At 38.2% G+C, this 13,561-nt stretch overlaps 2 protein-coding genes and 1 long non-coding RNA gene across 4 annotated transcripts in view; 1 reads left to right on the top strand and 2 right to left on the bottom strand.

Annotated features, from left to right (window-relative positions):
- The window catches only part of LOC693803 (uncharacterized), a 529,045-nt gene that overhangs the window by 283,501 nt on the left and 231,983 nt on the right, over nt 1-13,561 (bottom strand).
- Nucleotides 1-13,561, top strand: part of LOC720437 (uncharacterized) — a 219,864-nt gene that overhangs the window by 128,762 nt on the left and 77,541 nt on the right. Inside the window, 2 exon segments of the mRNA XM_077978584.1 lie at nt 11,849-12,817; nt 12,878-12,983. Of these exon segments, the coding sequence (XP_077834710.1) occupies nt 11,849-12,817; nt 12,878-12,983 (1,075 nt within the window).
- Nucleotides 7,057-13,332, bottom strand: LOC144336931 (uncharacterized). 2 transcript variants are annotated; one of them, XR_013409364.1, is made up of 2 exons: nt 11,179-13,332; nt 7,057-8,849 (listed from the first exon to the last, which is right to left on the bottom strand). It is a non-coding gene; the product is annotated as an uncharacterized LOC144336931 (long non-coding RNA). The 2 variants fall into 2 exon arrangements; XR_013409365.1 differs by having other exon boundaries at nt 11,168-13,331.

Below are 13,561 nucleotides of genomic sequence, written 5' to 3' on the forward strand. Positions count from 1 at the left end.
CAGGGATGAAGCTGACTTGATTGCGGTGCATAAGCTTTTTGATGTGCTGCTAGATTTGGTTTGCCAGTATTTTATTGAGAATTTTTGCATCAATGTTTATCAGAGATATTGGCTTGAAGTTTCTTGTTGTTGTTGTTGTTGTTATATCTTTGCCAGACCTTGGTACCAGAATGATGCTGATCTTATAAAATGAGTTAGAGTGAAGTCCCTCTTTTTCTATCATTTGGAATAGTTTCAGAAGAAATGGTACCAACTCCTCTTTGTACCTCTGGTAGAATTCAGCTGTAAATCCATCTGCCCCTGGGCATTTTTAGTTTGTAGGCTATTTATTACTTGCTCAACTTGAGAACTTGTTATTGGTCTATTCAGGGATTCAAATTTTCCCTGGTTCGGTCTTGGGAGGGTGTGTGTGTCCAGTAATTTATCTATTTCTTCTAGATTTTTCAGTTTATGTGCATAGAGGTGTTTATAATATTTTCTGATGGTTCATATTTCTGTGGGGTCAGTGGTGGTATCTTCTTTATCATTTTGTATTGTATCTATTTCTTCTTCTCTCTTTTGTTCTCCATTACTCTAGCTAGTGTTCTATCTATTTTATTAATGTTTTTTAAAAAATAGCTCCTGGATTCACTGATTTTTTGAAGGGTTTTTTGTCTCTCTGTCTCTTTCTCTATCTCAGTTTCACTCGGATTCTGGTTATTTCTTGTCTTCTGTTAGCTTTGGGGTTTGTTTGCTCTTGGTTCTCTTGTTCTTTTAGTTGTGATGTTAGGGTGTCAATTTGAGATCTTTTCCAGCTTTTCGACGTGGCTATGTAGTGGTATAAATTTTCCCCTTAACACTGCTTTAGCTGTGTTCTAGAGATTCCAGTACATAGTCTCTTTGTTCTCATTGGTTTCAAATAATTTCTTGGTTTCTGATTTAATTTTATTATTTACCCAGAAGTCATTCAGGAGCAGGTTGTTCAATTTCCATGTACTTGTGTAGTTTTGAGTGAGTTTCTTACTCTCAAGTTCCAATTTGATTACACTGTGGTCTGAGAGACTGTTAGGATTTCAGTTGTTTTGCATTTGCTAAGGAGTGTTCCTTCCAATTATGTGATCAGTTTTAAAGTAAGTGCCATGTGGCACTTAGGAGAATGTGTATTGTGTTGTTCTTGGCTGGAAAGTTCTGTAGATATCTGTCAGGTCCATTTGACCCAAAGCTGAGTTCAAGTCCTGAATATCTTTGTTACTTTTCTGTCTCAATTATTGGTCTAATATTGGCAGTAGGGTGTTAAAGTCTCCCACTATTATTGTGTGGGAGTTTGTTTAAGTCCCTTTGTGTAAGTCTCTAAGAATGTGTTTTATAAATCTGCATGCTCCTTGAATTGATTCCTTTAGCATTATATAATGCCCTTCTTTTTCTGTTTTGATCTTTGTTGGTTTAAAGTCTATTTTGTTAGAAACTACAATTGCAACTCCTCTTTTTTTCTTTTATTTGCTTGATGAATTTTCCTCCATTCCTTTATTTTAAGCCTGTGTGTGTCTTTGCATGTGAGATGGGTTTCTTGAATATGGCACACCAATGGGTCTTGACTCTTTAACCAGCTTGACATTAGGTGTCTTTTAATGAGGGCATTTAGCCCATTTAAATTTAAGATTAGGCCAGGCACGGTGGCTTATGCCTGTAATCCCAGCACTTTGGGAGGCTGAGGCAGGTGAATCACCTGAGGTCAGGAGTTCAGGACCAGCCTGGCCAACATGGCAAAACCCCACCTCTACTAAAAATATAAAAATTAGCCTGTCATAGTGGTGCACATCTGTAATCCCAGCTGCTCGGGAGGCTGAGGCAGAATTGCTTGAACCTGGGAGGCAGATGTTGCAGTTAGCCAAGATTGTGCACTGCACTCCAGCCTGGGTGACAGAACAAGACTCCATCTAAAAAAAAAAGAAAAAAGTTTAAGGTTAATATTGCTATGTGTGAATTTGATCCTGTTTTCATGGTGCTAGCTGGTTATTTTGAAGACTCTTTGATGTAGTTTTTTCATAGTGTCATTGGTCTTTGTACTTCAGTGTGTTTTTGCAGTGGCTAGTAATGGTTTTTTTTTTCTTTCCATGTTTAACCCTTCTCTCAGGAGCTCTTGCAAGGCAGGCCTGGTGGTGATGAATTCCCTCAGCATTTGCTTGTCTGAAAATGATTGTAATCCTCCTTTATTTATGAAGCTTAGTTTTCCTGGATATTCTTGTCTGGAAATTCTTTTCTTTAAGAATGTTGAGTAGTGGCCCCCAATCTCTTACGACTTGTAGGGTTTCTGCTTAAAGGTCTGTTGTTAGTCTGACCAACTTTTGTCTGTAGGTGATGTGGCCTTTCTCTCTGGCTGCCTTATCATTTATTCCTGAATTTCAGTCTTGAAGAATCTGATGATTTTGTGTCTTGGGGATGATCTTCTCATGGAGTATCTTACTGGGGTTTTCTGGATTTTTTGATTTTGAATGTTGGCCTTTCTTGTTATGTTGGAAAAGTTCTGGATGATATCCTAAAGGATGTTTTCTAACTTGGTTCCATTCTCCCTATCCAAGGTACCCCAGTCAGTCATAGGTTCAGTCTTTTTATATAATCTCATAGACCTCGGAGCTTTCTTTCATTCCTGTTCTTTTTTCTTCAATCTTGTCTGCCTGTTTTATTTCGGCAAGATAGTCTTCAAACTCTGAAGTTCCTTCCTCAGCTTGGTCTACATGGTTATTGATACTTGTGGTTGCACTGTGAAGTTCTGATGTTGTGTTTTTCAGTTCCATCAGGTCATTTATGTTCCTCTCTAAATTGGTTGTTTTGGTTAACAGCTCCTGTCATGTTTTTCATGGTTGTTAGCTTCTTTGCATTGGGTTAGAACATACTCCATTAGTTCAGCAAAGTTCATCATTAACCACCTTCTGAAGCCTACTTTTGTCAATGTATCCACCTCAGCCTCTGCCCAGTTCTGTGCCCTTGCTGGAGATATGCTAGCTGGGATCATTTGGTGAAGAGGCGGCACTCTGGCTTTTTAAGTTTTCAGCATTTTTTGGTTTATTCTTTTCATCTTTGTGAGATTTTCTAGCTTGCATCTTTGAGGCTGCTGACCTTTGGATGGGATTCTTGCGGGGACTTTTTTGTTTGTGCTGTTTTTGGTGTTGCTTTCTGTTTGTTTGTTTGTTTTTCTTTTTTTCTTTTTTCTTTTTTTTTGTTTGAGATGGAGTCTCGCTCTGTTGCCCAGGCTGGAGTGCAGTGGTGCAATCTCGGCTCACTGCAAGCTTTGCCTCCCAGGTTCACGCCGTTCTCCTGCCTCAGCCTTCCGAGTAGCTATAACTACAGGCACCCACCACCATGCCTGGCTAATTTTTTGTATTTTTAGTAGAGACAGGGTTTCACCGTGTTAGTCAGGATGGTGTCGATCTGCTGACCTCGTGATCTTCCCGCCTCGGCCTCTTAAAGTGCTGGGATTACACCGCACCCGGCCTCTGTTTGTTTGTTTCTCTAACCATCAGGCCACTTTTCTGTAGCACTGCTGTGATTTGCTTGGGATCTACTTCAGACCCTATTTGCCTGGGTTTCTCCCACACCTGGAGGTGTCAACCAGTGGAGCCTGCAGAATAGCAGAGATGACTGCTTGCTCCTTCCTCTGGGATCTTTGTCCCAGAAGGGGAATGACCCGATGACAGTGGGAACACTCCTTTATAAGTTATCTGATGATGTCTGTTGCGGGGGGTCTCACCCAGTCAGGATGTGTGAGATCTGGGAACCACTTAACAAAGCACTCTGGCTGCCCCTTGGTGGAGTGGCTGTGCTGCACTGGGGGAAATTCCGTACATCTGTACTGCCCGGATTGCTCAGAGCCAGCAGGGGGAAAGACTAAGTCTGTTGATCTGCAGAAACTACCTCATTGTTCCTGTTTTATGTGTTTCTTGTAGATAAGTTTTTTCTCATTTCCTGTTTTACTACCTTAATTTTTGTTTATTTTAACTTTATTGTTACATGCTTTATTTTTTCATTTTGATTTGCATACTTTCTATAAATATGTAATCATCTTGAAGTATATTGTAATTATCTTAAAATGGAGATTACATAAAACATCTTAAAGTTAAAAAAATAAGGCCAGGCATGGTGGCTCACACCTGTAATCACAGCACTGTGGGAGGCTGAGGTGGATGGATCACCTGAGGTCAGGAGTTTGAGACCAGCCTGGCAACATGGTGAAACTCCGTCTCTATAAAAATACAAAAATTAGCTGGGTGTGGTGGTGGGCATCTGAGACTGAGGCAGGATATCTACAGAACCTTAATGGTTTTATGTACCATTATTATGATAGTAAAAAATTCTGTCTGTATATTTACATTTAATAGAGAGCTTTATATTTACATATGGTTTTATGATGCCATCTAGCATCATTTTATTTTTCAACATAATGGATTCATTTTAGCATTTGTGTTTGTTTATGTGCAGAGTATGTGTTTCTCAGACTGGATCTTGAACTCCTGGTCTCAGGAGATCTGACTACCTTGGCTTCCTAAAGCTGTAGAATTACAGGCATGAGCCACTGTGTCTGGCTACCATGTACCATTTCTTGTAGGACTGTGCTAGTTGTAATGAACACCCTGAAATTTAATTTAGGAAAGTCTTTATTTTTATTTTGTTTTTCAAGGAAAATTACTTTGAATTGAGTATTATTGGTTAGAATTTTTTTATTACATCAAAATTTGGGAAGTTCTCAGCTTTCTTTTTCTTTAATTTACCTCTGTATTACTTTTTCCCTATATTCATCTTCTAAGATTTATTTCATGAATATATTGATGTACTTGATGGTGTCCAATAAGTTTTACATTCCATATTTTTCTTTTGTTTTGCGATTTTATATTTTTATGTTACATATTTTAGGGTATGCCACTTCACACCAGTTAAGTGTGTTTTGATGTTTTTGTTTATATTATAATTGTGTATGACAATGTTTAACTCTGTGCAATTTAAAGCAGTTTGGAGCAGAATCAAATACAAATCAGCCATATGTCTATTGCCAATGTAATTATCTCTGTTTGTTTCCCTGTATAAATATTATCCCTGTATTTTTTATCACATGTATTTGTTATGTAGGTTTGTTGTAAATGGTTGTTCAGTCTTGTCTAGGTGAGCAGTCATCTCCTAATTTCAATATCTATTGTGAACCTATATTATTTTTGTGTGGGAGAAACACTCTTGGATTTGAAGATTATATACAAATTATCATAACTTTGTATCTTTTTTAGGTATTTATTTTTACTTGTCAGAACCACATATCAAAATTTATTATCAAACATTTTTAAATATGCTGTTTAGGCCAGGTGCAATGGCTCACGCTTGTAATCCCAGGTCTTTGGGAGACAAGGCTGGCGGATTGCCTGAGGTCAGGAGTTCGAGACCAGCCTGGCTAACATGGTGAAACCCTGTCTCTACTAAAAATACAAAAATTACCCAGGCATGGTGGTGCCTGTAGTCCCGCTACTCAGGAAGCTGAGGCAGGAGACTCACTTGAACCTGGGAGGTGGAGGTTGCAGTGAGCTGAGATCACGCCAATGCACTCCATCCTAGAGCAAGATTCCATCTTTGAAAAAAATAAAATATGCTGTTTAGTCTTATTAATTATATGACAATGTTATGCAACTTATCTCTAGAACATTTATATGTTGCAAAACTAAATCTCAATACACATTAAACAAGAACCAATTTTTCTGATTTTCTGGCACTTTGCAAACACCACTCTGTTTTCTTTTTCTAAGAGTATAACTGCTTCATATATCTCCTACAGTCTCTTTTTGTGGCTGACTCATTTCATTTTGCATAATGTCATCAAGGTTTATCTTTATAGTTGTTAGAATATTTTTGGCTTTTTAAGTCCTAGGTGATATTCCAATATTTTTATATTTTAAATTATATCTACTGAATAATTTGGAGACAGAAATTTGCATTCCTTTTACCTATTGGCTTTCAGTAACAATGCTGCAATAATTATGGGTAGGCAAATAACTTCATATGGCCATCCATGTGAACATTTATATATGTGCTAACTTCTATTTTATTAGTTCACTTTTTTTTGAGACAGAGTCTCGCTTTGTCACCCAGGCTGGAGGGCAGGGGCCCCATCTTGGCTGACTGCAACCCCTGCTTCCCGGTTCAAGCGATTCTCCTGCCTCAGCCTCTTGAGTAGCTGGGACTACAGGCTCATGCCACCAAGCCCAGCTAATTTTTTTATTTTTAGTAGAGACAAGGTTTCACCATGTTGGCCAGGATGGTCTCAATCTCTTAACCTTGTGATCCACCTGCCTTGGCCCCCAAAGTCCTGGAATTACAGGCGTGAGCCACCATGCCCGGCCTATTAGTCTACTTTTTAGCCATTGTACTCATACCAAATTGTTTTTATTCTGTAACTTTGTAATGTATTTTGAAATCAGGAACTATAATGACTTCAACATTGTTCCCTTTTTTTTTTTTTGAAGACTTTGGGTACTTTATTGTCTTTTGAGAGTCCGTATACTACTTTTGGAGTTGCTGTTTCTATTTCCTCAAAAATGCAATGAGAAATTAAAAAAAAAAATTGCATTAAATCTCTGTATTACATTGAGCAGTATGGACATCTTCAAAATATTATTTCAGCCTTTGAACAGGAGCATGCTGTAGAGTGTGTTTAATATCTATATAGTTGTAAATTTTTCAGGTTTTGCCTGTTTTATACTCATTTCATTTTGGTCATAGAATGTAATTCATAAATTTTCAGTTTTAAAAAATTTGTTAGCACTTCTTTTTTTGCCTACCAGGTGGTCTATCAAGGAGAATGTTGTATGAGCTATTGAGAAGGGCATGCATCCTGATATTGTTGAGGCGTCTTCTCTATACCTCTGTTAGAAATAATTGTTTTATACTGCCTTCAAGTCCTCTCTTCACTTACTAATATTCTGTCTTGTATTATTTTTATTACAGAAAGTTGGGTATTGAAATGTCCTACCATAATTATATTACTGTCTAGGTGTTTTTTCCATTCTGTAAATATTTGCTATATATATCTGGAAACTTAACGTGAGATACAAACACACACAAACACATATATATACATAGGCTCCCAGTAAATGAATGTATTATTGTTTAATGTCCTTCTTTGTCTCTTTGCAGTTTTGACTTAAAGTATATTTTATAAAATGTGACAGTTTTTGACTTAAGATGTAGCTTATGTAATATTATTTTGGCCTCTTCAGCTCTCATTTGGTTAATATTTGTATGGAATGTCTAAATCCATCTTGCCACTTTCAGTCCTTTTTTATCATTAGATTTTAGCTGACTGTTGTAGAAAGGCAAGTTGGATCTTGGTGTGAGAAACCAACTCACACATCCAAACCCAAAGAATGGACTCAGAGACCTGGAGAACAGCAAAAATGAGACTTAATGACAGTCTTGCAAGATTGAGTGTCTGGCATGCAGGCACACACAGCACAGTTTCAGCAAACAATTTGTCTCTTAGCGCACAGGCCCCTCCCCCAGTTCCTCATAGACTGACTACTAGGGGGCCACAATCTTCCCAGATGTCACCTATTGGCAAGGGCTTTAGGTGTTTCCTTTTGAGTTGTCTTGTTGCATTTTGTTGCAGCCCAAAATGCATCGCAACTGTTCAGAACTCTTCAGACATTTGACTTGTGGCCCTAGTGGCTGCACTTAGCTGATAAGAAAGGGTACAATTATCTATGTTGCAAATTAACCTAAATTTTTTAGTGGGATGGGGAGGGGGTAGTTGCAAGGGCCCTGACCCATTGGTGCCTGGCTGCTGGGTAAAAGAGAAGGCAGTAAGGAGGTAGCTGGTGACTCAGTACACTCTGCTGCTTTATCACTTTATTTCCATGTAACCTGCTTAAAACGCACTTAGAATTGAGAACGGACTATCACATATAGGTTATTTTCTACATTGGTTTTTTATTTTTATTTTTATTTTTGAGACAAAGTCTCACTATGTCCTCCAAGCTGGAGTGCAATGGCATGATCTTAGCTCACTGTAACTTCCGCCTTCCAGGTTCAAGTGATTCTCCTGTCTCAGCCTCCCGAATAGCTGGGATTACAGGTGGGTACCACCACACCCAGCTAATTTTTGTATTTTTGTTAGAGATGGTGTTTCACCATGTAGGCCAGGCTGGTCTCAAACTCCTGACCTCAGGTGATCTGCCCATCTTGGCCTCTGAAAGTGCTGGGATTACAGGCTTGAGCCACCGCACCCAGCCACATTTTTTTTTTTTTTTTAGATGGAGTCTCCCTCTGTCTCCCAGGCCGGAGTGCAGTGGCGCGATCTCGGCTCACTGCAAGCTCCACCTCCCGGGTTCACGCCATTTTCCTATCTCAGCCTCCCGAGTAGCTGGGACTACAGGTGCCCACCACCACGTCCGGCTAATTTTTTGTATTTGTAGTAGAGAGGGGGTTTCTCTGTGTTAGCCAGGATGGTCTCAATCTCCTCACCTCGTGATCCGCCTGCCTTGGCCTCCCAAAGTGCTGGGATTACTGGTGTGAGCCACCGTGCCTGGCCCCAAAATTTTTTTAATAAATCACTTTATTGAACGTATGTCTCTTGATTGGAAAGTTAGTTATATATATGTATGTGTATATATATAAACTCTGAAACAGACTTATTAATGTTATTTTGTTGTTTGATTCTTGTATCTTTGTCTCTCATTCTCTTTTTTTTTTTTTTGAGACGGAGTCTCGCTCTGTCGCCCAGGCTAGAATGCAGTGGCCAGATCTCGGTTCACTGCCAGCTCCACCTCCCGGGTTCATGCCATTCTCCTGCCTCAGCCTCCCGAGTAGCTGGGAATACAGGCGCCCGCCACCATGCCCTGCTAATTTTTTTGTATTTTTAGTAGAGATAGGGTTTCACCATGTTAGCCAGAATGGTCTTGAACTCTGGACCTCGTGATCCGCCCGTCTCGGCCTCCCAAAGTGCTGGGATTACAGGCGTAAGCCACTGTGCCGGGCCTCATTTTCTCTCTTAATTTGTGTCTTTTTTATTTTTTTGTTGATATATGTTTACTTCTTTCTTATTTTGTTTTATGTATCTATACAAATATATTCTTTGTGCTATCTTGGGGATTACATAACACCTCTAAAAGATACAACAATATATTTCAGTCTGGTAAAAAGAAAAAAACTTCAGTTGCATGCAAATGTTTTTTCTCATTACATCTGCCCTCAAAGTTTTCATTGATGTTTGAATTATATTTTTTAATGTTGTATATTCACTAACAAGATGTTTATAATGATTTCTATGCTTTTAATTTTCAAATTTTAGAGAATAATTAAAAATGTTTTCTGTACCATTATAATAATTCTTAAAAATTCAATTTTTGTGTTTGTGGATATCTTTTCCAGAAAATAATGTATTTTTCTATGACTATGTGTTGTTTCATTGAATAATGTTATTTTCAGTAGAAGCAACTGCTTTTAGCACCTTTTATATGTAGAGCATATGGAGTGCCAATACACTTTTTCAGAATTTGGTTATTTTTGAAGGTTTTGTTTTTTTTATTCAGCAGGACATATTTGCTGATGGTATTATACTCACTTGATAGTTATTTTTTTCAGGACTTTGACTATATCAGACAGTACCCTTCTGGCCTGCAAAATTTTTGTTGACAATTCACTGGCTATCTCATAAGACTATGCTTGCAAATGATACATCACTTTTATCTTGCAGTTTCCAAGAGGCTGTTTTTGCATGTGACTTTTGAAATTGTGCTTACATATATGTTTGTTATAAGTATCTTTGTGTATATCCTAGTTTGTTTTTTGAGCTTCTTCATTTTTTATGTCATTTTTTTCTTTCAGGATTTTTCAGTTAGTCTTTTTGATATTTTTTGCTGTCATAATTTGTTTTTCTGATATTTTACATATTTTTGTTCTTACCCTCATTTTTCTGATTTTCTGTAGTTCTCACTGTAGTTCTCATTTTCTGTTTCACTCACTGAGTATTCAATTTGTTTTCAATTTTTAAAATTAATACATACATTTTTTATGGTTTCTCTCTGAAACTTTTATAACATTTTTGATAAAACCATATTGCCTTATTTTGTATGCATTTGTAATCTTTGATTGAAATTTGGACATTAAAAAATGCTACCTGTCACAATCTTTATAATGTAGCTTTGTCCTGGCATAGTCTGAACAATTGTCTTGATTAGAGATCCTGGGAGTCTCTCAAACATGTTCCTATTATGTGTCTTATCTACAATTTTGTGTTTATTTTTTAATTAAAGGAGTTTGTGTTTCTTCTTTTTTTAGTTTTTTTTGAGACAGAGTCTTGCTCTGTCTCCCAGACTGGAGTGCAGTGGCGCAATCTTGGCTCCCTGCACCCTGCACCTCCTGGGTTCAAGCGATTCTCCCGCCTCAGCCTCCCAAGTAGCTGGGAATACAGGTGCACACTCTCACACCTGGCTACTTTTTTTTTTTTTTAAGTAGAGATGGAGTTTCACCATGTTGGTCAGGTTGGTCTCAAACTTGTGACCTCAAGTGATCCACCAGCCTCAGCCTCCCAAAGTGCTGGAATTACAGGCGTGAACCACCACGCTTGGTTTATTTTTGGTTCTTCTTAATAGTAAGAACTTGCTACACCTGTTTTCTGTGTGTGGCACTGCAGCCTCTCTGCTGCTGTAACATTTAGCTATGGTCTCAGCAGACTTAAACTGTCATTCCAAAGTATACCAGTTTCTTTCAGCAGTATATGTCCATGGGAGACAGAAACCAGTGTCTAGACAGGACCCTAGAAGCAAGTAATAAAGATGTATGTGCCAGTATTTTAATTGTCTTTTAAAGAAGAAACCAAACCTTGGCAGTTTACTTCGAAAGGCACGGTTATATTGGGGAGCAGGAAGAGCTGTGTTGGGTAAATGTAACAGACTTTTCTTTTTCTTCTATGTCACTCTCTATGTTGTGCTCAGCTGGGGCATTTCACACATGTAACTTATTTATACATTTTCCTCAGATGTATTTTTGTTGTATGTTTTTGTTACATTTACATGTCCATAAAAAATTAGGGTCTTTGGGCCAGGCATGGTGGCCAGTGCGCCAAAGTGCGGTAATCCCAGCACTTTGGGAGGCTGAAGTGGACGCATCACCTGAGGTCAGGAGTTCAAGACCAGACTGGCTAACATGGCAAAACCCCATCTCTACTAAAAATACAAAAATTTGCTGGGCATGGTGGCGCGTGCCTGTAATCCTAGCTACTTTGGAGACTGGGGCAGGAGAACAGCTTGAGCCTGGGAGACAGAGGTTGCAGTGAGCCGAGATCATGCCATTGCACTCCATCCTGGGCTACAGAATGAGACTCCGTCTCAAAAAAAAAAAAAAATTAGGGCCTTTGTTCTTTTGCTTTGCCATCTTGTTTATGTAGTTTGTATAATTTTATGGGTTACATTTGTAAAGCATATTCATCTGAGTCTAGTAAATGGAGTAATTTGTTATTTTTATTTCTTTCAGTTATATATTCTCATTTTGCCCAAGACCTTTGGCCAGAGCAGGGCATAAAAGATTCTTTCCAAGAAGTCATATTGAGAAGATATGGAAAAGGTGGACATGAAGATTTACAGTTAAGAACAGACTGTAAAAGTGTGGATGAGTGTAATCTGCACAAAGAATGTTATAATGAACTAAACCAGTGTTTGACAACTACCCAGAGTGAAATATTTCAATGTGATAAATATGTGAACGTCTTTTATACATTTTCAAATTCAAATATACATAAGATAAGACATACAGGAAAGAAGCCTTTCAAATGTAAAAAATGTGACAAATCGTTTTGCATGCTTTTACACCTAACTCAACATAAAAGAATTCATATTAGGGAAAATTCTTACCAATGTGAAGAATGTGGTAAAGTCTTTAACTGGTTCTCAACCCTTACTAGACACAGAAGAATTCATACTGGAGAGAAACCCTACAAATGTGAAGAATGTGGCAAAGCTTTTAAGCAGTCCTCAACCCTTACTACACATAAGATAATTCATACTGGAGAGAAACCCTACAGATGTGAAGAATGTGGCAAAACCTTTAACCGGTCTTCACACCTTACTACACATAAAAGAATTCATACTGGAGAGAAACCCTACAGATGTGAAGAATGTGGCAGAGCTTTTAACCGGTCCTCACACCTTACTACACATAAGATTATTCATACTGGTGAGAAACCCTACAAATGTGAAGAATGTGGCAAAGCTTTTAACCAATCCTCAACCCTTACTACACATAAGATAATTCATGCTGGAGAGAAACCTTACAAATGTGAAGAATGTGGCAAAGCTTTTTACCGATTCTCATACCTTACTAAACATAAGATAATTCATACCGGAGAGAAGTTCTACAAATGTGAAGAATGTGGCAAAGGCTTTAATTGGTCCTCGACCCTTACTAAACATAAAAGAATTCATACTGGAGAGAAACCCTACAAATGTGAACAATGTGGCAAAGCTTTTAATGAGTCCTCAAACCTTACTGCACATAAGATAATTCATACTGGAGAGAAACCCTACAAATGTGAAGAATGTGGCAAAGCCTTTAACCGGTCCCCAAAACTTACTGCACATAAGGTAATTCATTCTGGAGAGAAACCCTACAAATGTGAAAAATGTGGCAAAGCTTTTAACCAATTCTCAAACCTTACTAAACATAAGATAACTCATATTGGAGATACATCTTACACATATCTAGAATGTGATAAAGCCTTTAGCCAGTCTTCAACTCTTACTAAACATAAAGTAATTCATACTGGAGAGAAACCCTACAACTGTGAAGAATACAGCAAAACTTTCAACCAGTCCTCAAACCTTATTGAACAAAGTAATTCATACTGGAGAGAAACGCTACAAATGTGAAGATGTGGCAAAGCCTTTAACCAGTCCTGAATTCTTACTAAACATAAGAAAATTCATACTGAAGAGGAACCCTATGAATGTGAAGAATATGGCAAAGCCTTCAACGAAGTCCTCAATTCTTACCAGACATAAAATAATTCATGGGCTGGGTGTAGTGGCTCACGCCTGTAATCCCAGCACTTTGGGAGGCTGAGACGGGTGAATCACATGAGGTCGAGTGTTCGAGACCAGCCTGACCAACATGGTGAAATCCCGTCTCTACTAAAAATACAAAATTAGCCAGGTGTGGTGGTGCATGCCTGTAATCCCAGCTACTTGGGAGGCTGAGGCAGAAGAATTGCTTGAACCCGGGAGGCAGAGGTTGCAGTGAGCCGAGATCGTGCCATTGCACTCCAGCCTGGGCAACAAGAGTAAAGAGTAACACTCTGTCTCAGGAAGAAAAAAAAAAAAAAAAAAGATAATTCATACTGAAAAGAAACTCTACAAACTTGAAAGATGTGACAGTGCTTTTGACAACAACTAAAACTTTTTTAAACATAAAAAATCATACTGGTGAGAAATCCTAGAAATGTAAAGAATGTGACAAAGCCTTTAAATGGTTGTCACACTTGATTATAGGTAAGATAGTTCATGCTGAAGAAAACTACAAGTGTGAACAATGGCAAAACTTTTAACGAATGCTCACA

Source organism: Macaca mulatta, chromosome 19 (assembly GCF_049350105.2).
Source record: "Macaca mulatta isolate MMU2019108-1 chromosome 19, T2T-MMU8v2.0, whole genome shotgun sequence".
Classification (NCBI taxonomy): Eukaryota; Metazoa; Chordata; class Mammalia; order Primates; family Cercopithecidae; genus Macaca; species Macaca mulatta.